The sequence below is a fragment of the Aquarana catesbeiana genome, linkage group LG03, assembly GCF_042186555.1.
Source record: "Aquarana catesbeiana isolate 2022-GZ linkage group LG03, ASM4218655v1, whole genome shotgun sequence".
NCBI classification, from domain to species: domain Eukaryota; kingdom Metazoa; phylum Chordata; class Amphibia; order Anura; family Ranidae; genus Aquarana; species Aquarana catesbeiana.
The window spans coordinates 696,130,716-696,137,390 of record NC_133326.1 but is presented as its reverse complement, the minus strand read 5'-3'; the positions used below and the strand labels follow the sequence as shown (position 1 = coordinate 696,137,390).

Here is a 6,675-nt window from a genome sequence, read left to right as displayed (position 1 = left end):
TAGACATAAGGAAAGCATTCGATTCGGTTACGTGGCCTTATATGGAATATGTCCTTGGTAAATGGGGATTTGGAAACAATTTTTTAACCTGGGTCTCATCCTTATACAATAATCCTAGAGCATATATCAAATATGCAGGCTATAAGTCAACAATGATTGATATCAAAAGAGGCACTAGACAAGGATGCCCTCTTTCCCCTCTACTTTTTGCCCTAATAATAGAACCCCTGGCACACCTTATTAGAACCAATCCTGACATTAAAGGTATTGAACTAGGTGGTTATCACCATAAACTATGTCTCTTTGCGGATGACATTCTCATATTTTTGTCTCATCCCCATATATCCACCCCTAATCTACTAAAAACACTAGATAATTTCGCCCAAATATCAGGACTACATGTTAATCCAACAAAATCAAATGCATTAAATATTTCCTTATTTCAATTAGAACTTCAGCAGGCACAAACTTCCTTACCCTTTACTTGGGTTCCAAAGCTGCTTCCATACCTAGGAATAAAACTCACAATCTCTCTTAAAGACCTTTTTGCGGCAAATTACTTCCCCCTCCTTAAACAAACTTCCGGCTTCCTGAAACAATGGGCTCTTCTATCATTGTCATGGTTGGGAAGGATTAATGCGGTAAAGATGTCAATCCTGCCAAAATTCTTATATTTATTTAGGGTACTCCCTATTTCTTTACCATCTTACTTTCTTAGACTTAACGTAGAGTTATGTCCTTCATTTGGGGTACCACCAAACCTCATATACCTAAATCTACGCTTTACATTAATAAATTGAGTGGTGGTTTGGGATTGCCCAACTTTTCCTCCTATTTCTACGCTGCACAGCTAGCACTTATACTCAAGTATCATACTTCTATAGAAGCTCCCCTATGGGTAGCTATTGAATCAGTGGAAAGTGACCCTATCTCAGTGGCAAATATGTTTTGGCTCTGTCCTGCTGATAGAATACATCTTTCTAATTCTATCACGAAACAGACCCTAGCAGTATGGGATAAATGTAAATTTGCACATAATCTTCAATCAACACATAATCCCTTGCTTTCATTTCTTAATAATCCAGCCTTTTATCCTGCCTGGAAATTCCCAAAATCATTCTCTGCATGGACCTCTACGAACCTGACTCGTTTATACAATCTTTCCTCGACTAAAGCTATTTATACATTTCCTGTACTATGTGAAACCTTTGGGTTACCTAAAACTGAAATATTTCGATATTTACAAATTAAAAATTTTTATGAACCACTTCTTAGTACAGCCTCAACTCTTAATCAAATGACTCAATTTGAGCGGATTTGTATAAGTGATCCACACATTAGGGGACTTATCTCAATATTATATTTCCAACTTAATATGATATCTAGTGAGTTTCTACCCTCATACACAACTAAATGGGCACAAGATATGAATCGAGTGTTTAATAAACAAGATTGGTCGAATATATGGTCAGCCACCAAAACTTCCTCTCCAAATTGTTTTGCTGTAGAAACTAATTACAAGGTTCTAGCACGCTGGTACCTTGTACCAGCTAGAATAGCTAAATTTGTCCCCACATATTTACCTAATTGCTTTAGAGGATGTGACACAGCAGGAACACATTTTCACATATGGTGGCAATGCCCCGTAGTTGAAGAATTCTGGAAGAATATATTTCTTATGGCTTCTAAAGCCCTGGAAATCACGATTCCTCCAGATCCTGCAACGGCACTCCTAAACCTTAAACCCACAATACTCACCCATACTCAATTCCAATTGTTTATCCAACTTAGCACTGCGGCTAAACAAATGATTGCCAAGGCGTGGAAGTCCCAAAATCTAATTCTTGCTGAAGCTAAACACAGAATGAACAGAGCACTTTTTTACGCCAAGATGACAGCTATTGAAGAAAATAAAATAAATACATTTCGCAAAATTTGGCAACCATGGGTTAAAAACTACCTCCCTACAGATTTTGACCAATCTCTGTTGTTACCACACTAAGATATATATCATATTATTACTGAAATATATATTATATTTGTATACCTAATGAGAGCTGGATCATCATCCTGGGAAACTCTCTTTTTTTTTTCTCTTCTTTCTTTCTTTTCATCTTTATCTCTCCTCCCTCTCCTTTTCTTTTATTATTTCCTAAAATATTCCTATGGATACTTAATCTAATAACTTGATTTATTTCTATAATCTTACATCTAGAATCCCAACTAGTGTATAGTAAATATGGTTGTAAGATATCTCTAAAATTACTTTATTTTATTAACTTATTTATTTATCTGTTTTATCATACTGCAAAGATCTTCTGATGATTGATATGTATCCATGTATTGTATCATTTTATTTCTTCTTCTGTGAATATATTTAACAAGAGACAATATAGTCCAAGAGCTGGTAAAACCTCTAGGTACAAATTAGAAGAAAGTCCTCCATGTTTGTATGACTCCTAATGACTGATAGTCCATAGAAATTATGTGACTTCATGTGAGGAACAAATCAATAGGTGCGTGACATCTGAAGTGAAGACAAAACAAGCACACCACCACCGACAATAAGGAGGCTTACCAGATCTATTGGACCCAAAGAGACATACGCCCAGTTGGGTCAAAACAGGCTTAGGTGGTGAGCGGCTGTAAGGGATCCAGAAGGGTTGTCAGGATGGAGGTCCTGGGATGAACCATGGACTGGTGTGTCCCTCAGGATGTTAGAAAACAGATGGCAGTAGTATTGGGTGGAGAGGAAAAAGGAAAGGCCACATAGTGTAAATCCATAAAAAAGGTATCAAATTTATTAAAAAATGAGAGATACACTCACATGTAAATCTTTAAAATCAGCGCTGTAAGTATATGGCGGCAGTGGGGTCCTACCCGACGCGTTTCTTCCTCTTAGACGTCGTCTAGGGGGTCCCCCCACTGCAGCCAACAAGGTATATATAGAGGATATGGATACACAATAGTGTGTATGTGGCTTTAATGTATTTAATGGTCTCAGCCATGTGACTCCCTTCTTTTCTCCAGACTGTGCATATTGAGTTCCTGAAGACGTTTTATTCCTCAGACCATTCAACATTTTTGTTCCCCGTCTCTGGACTTGTTTTATTTTATCAATATCTTTATTTTTTGTAAGTGAAGTCCCTATAAACTTGATACGGTATTCTTAAAAAGGTTTAACCCCTTTTGCACCGGCCTTAAACAAATATGCGGCCCCTTGGCCGGTGGGCCTTTGTTACAAGCAGCTGCAGATTTGCGTGCATTAGGGGTAAATACAGCTGTGCCGAGATTGTGCGCCCTGCACTCTCCCCGTTCTGTTACTGGCGGCTAATTGAAAGCTCCCGATTACTACTTGCGGTTGGGAGCTTTCCGATGATGTGACCACTGTGACAGACAATCACGGTGGTCACATGATCATAAACCCTGCCCCCCAGCATCCTAAACCCCTTAGAGGGCCGGGAGTCGCCGGCTCCAAGGGGTTAAAGTGATTGTAACGCCGAATACACACAATCGGAAATTCAGCCAGCATAAGACCGATGAGAGCTTTTGGTCGGAAAATGCGACCGTGTGTATGTTCCATCGGACTTTTGCTGGCGGAATTCCCACCAGCAAAAGATTGAGAGCGGGTTCTCTATTTTTCGGTCGGAAAAAGTTCCTTGGGGGGCCGGTCACTGCCAGGTGTTTTTTCACCTCAATACATAGGATGCATTAAGGTGAAAAAGCACTAAGGTTTACAACCCCTTTAAGTATAGTATATAGTATAGTATCTAAATTGGTAAATTGCACAAAGGAAAACATTTTCTTTCACTTTGTTTTTATTAAATAAAGAACAAGAGCAAAACATACAGGCTAATTTCAGGAGAAAGCATATAAAGGCATCTGCATGGTAACATAGCCCTTAATGCATTGGACATATGAGCAACAACTTAAGGAGGGGTCTCTAGTTTACAGTGCCAAAGAAAAATGTTTTGATGAGTTTGGTTAAGAATTATTTAAAATTTTGTTGAAATCAGTAAGATATGTCTTTGTGCGTAAGAAAATTGACAAAAGCATCATGTTGATTTACAATAAAACAATAATACACTTTATTACCAAACGTATTGGGACACCTGCTTTTACACACACATGAACTTTAATGGCATCTCAGTCTTAGTCCGTAGGGTTCAATATTGAGTTGGCCCACCCTTTGCAGCTATAACAGCTTTGACTCTTCTGGGAAGGCTGTCCACAAGGTTTAGGAGTGTGTCTATGGGAATGTTTGACCATTCTTCCAAAAGTGCATACGTGAGGTCAGGCACAGATGTTGGATGAGAAGGCTTGGCTTGCAGTCTCCACTCTAATTCATCCCAAAGGTGTTCTTTCAAGTAGAGATCAGGACTTTGTGCCCGCCAGTCAAGTTCCTCCACTCCAAACTCACTCATCCATGTCTTTATGGATCTTGCTTTCTGCACTGGTCCAAATCATTTGGGGGAGGGGGGATTATGGTGTGGGGTTGTTTTTCAGGGGTTGGGCTTGGCTCCTTAGTTCCAGCGAAGGGAACTCTTAAGGCATAAGCATACCAAGATGTTTTGGACAATTTCATGCTCCCAACTTTGTGGGAACAGTTTGGGGGTGGCCCCTTCCTGTTCCAACATGACTGCGCACCAGTGCACAAAGCAAGGACCATAAAGACATGAATGAGTGCATTTGGGGTGGAGGAATTTGACTGGCCTGCACGGAGTCCTGACCTCAACCTGATAGAAGACCTTTGGGATAAATTAGAGCGGAGACTGTGAGCCAGGCCTTCTTGTCCACATCAGTGCCTGACCTCACAAATGCGCTTCTGGAAGAATGGTCAAACATTCCCATAGACACACTCCTAAACCTTGTGGACAACCTTATAGCTGCAAAGGGTGGGCTAACCTAATATTGAACCCGACAGACTAAGACTAGGATGCCATTAAAGTTCATGTGTGTAAAGGCAGGTGTCCCAATACTTTTGGTAATACAGTGTATTTGGAGTCATTATTTAATTTTAACCAAAGAGTTCCAATTATAATATTTCTTGGTAAACACACAATTTCTCAAAGCATCCTTGATATCTTTATTCCTCAGGCTGTAAATGAAAGGATTTAAAAGGGGAGTAAACACTGTGTACAACATAGCCAGTGCCTTATTTATCCTTTGTGATTTTCTATCATTTGGAAGCATGTACATAGCAATTAGTGTTCCATAAAATATAAACACAACTGTCAGGTGGGAGCTGCAAGTAGAAAAGGATTTCAGTCTTCCTGATAAAGATGATATCTTTACTATGGTTAAAACAATGTAGGTGTATGAAACTACTATCACTAAAAATGGCAGGACTATCACAGGAATGCACATCAAAGTAGCTTCCGTTTGAACTATAGATACATCTGAACACGACAACTCCACCACAGGATTAAAATCACAGAAAAAATGATCAACGGTATTCGGTCCGCAGAACTGAAGCTGACATATGCAAAGAGTTAAAGTTAATTCTATGGTGCAACTCAAAATCCAAGATGCAAAAACTAACTTGAGACAAAGCAACTGGTTCATAATGGAGGAATATCGCAGAGGAGAGCAGATTGCAAGATATCGGTCGTAGGACATCACCGTCAGAAGAAGACATTCAGAAGCTTCTGAGAAGCCAAAAAAATAAAGTTGAGTGATACAGCTAGAAAAGTTTATAGAAGTCTGCTCATGCAGTACAAGATTTAGCATGTTTGGGGAAATATCCGTGGTCAACATTAAGTCAGAAAAGGAGAGCTGGGTTAGGAAGAAGTACATGGGAGAGTGGAGTATCTTGCTGTAGTAGACCAGCATGATAATCAAGAGGTTTCCACATATTGTCACACAGTACATCATAAGGAGCAAGGTGAACAGCAGATACTTACATGAGTCGAGGTTGGGGAATCCCAGTAAAAATATAGTAGTGACATTGCTCTTATTTTTAGTCTGCGTGTCCTTAAAGAAAATAAACACATATAATAATAATAATAATAACAGTCATGTAACTTCAAAAGTTGTTTTAATTCTTTTCAAATGCTTATATTTTATTAAATTAAATTAAATTAAAATTCCTGATAAAGGTCTTCGTACAGACACTTGCCATTACAGGGTGACAATGCTCGGTTTCTGTCTCTAAACTGTACTCTTGCATTGTCAATCTGTCACATGGGCTTCCGATGGAGACTCCAAGTAGACATTTGAACACAAGTTACATTGGCATGGTCATGGGCTATCACTGGAATGCATATTGACTGCAATGAATCTGCAGGAGAACAGCAGCAATGAGATGTTGCAAATACTATATATATAATTGTTTATGATACACAGTGCTTTAAAGAGTAACTCCACTTTTGCAGAGAAAAAAAAATGTACATTGCAAAGATTTTGACAAACTATTCTGAACAAATCCCTGTGTGTTTGTCTGTGTCCATGTGCATGGGAGTGCATTTGAATGTGAATGGGAGTGATTTTATAACTGTAAATCTGCTGTTGCACCTGCAGGGCTTTAATGGGGAAGGTGACAGGATCTGCATCTCTTTAGACGTAATTTCCCTTTGGGATTATCTCATAAAAAATGTTTTTTTTTGTTGTTGTTGCAGGGAATGCTCAAAATCTGACTTTGAGCTTAGTGCAAGCTTCTGGGAAAATCAGTAAGTC

At 39.0% G+C, this 6,675-nt stretch overlaps 1 protein-coding gene across 1 annotated transcript; it reads right to left on the bottom strand.

Moving 5' to 3' along the window:
• Nucleotides 1–5,007: 5,007 nt before the first annotated feature.
• LOC141134266 (olfactory receptor 11L1-like) lies at nucleotides 5,008–5,832 on the bottom strand. Its single transcript, XM_073623845.1, has one exon. The coding sequence runs from the start codon at nucleotides 5,830–5,832 to the stop codon at nucleotides 5,008–5,010; it is 825 nt and encodes a 274-aa protein (XP_073479946.1).
• Nucleotides 5,833–6,675: the final 843 nt, after the last annotated feature.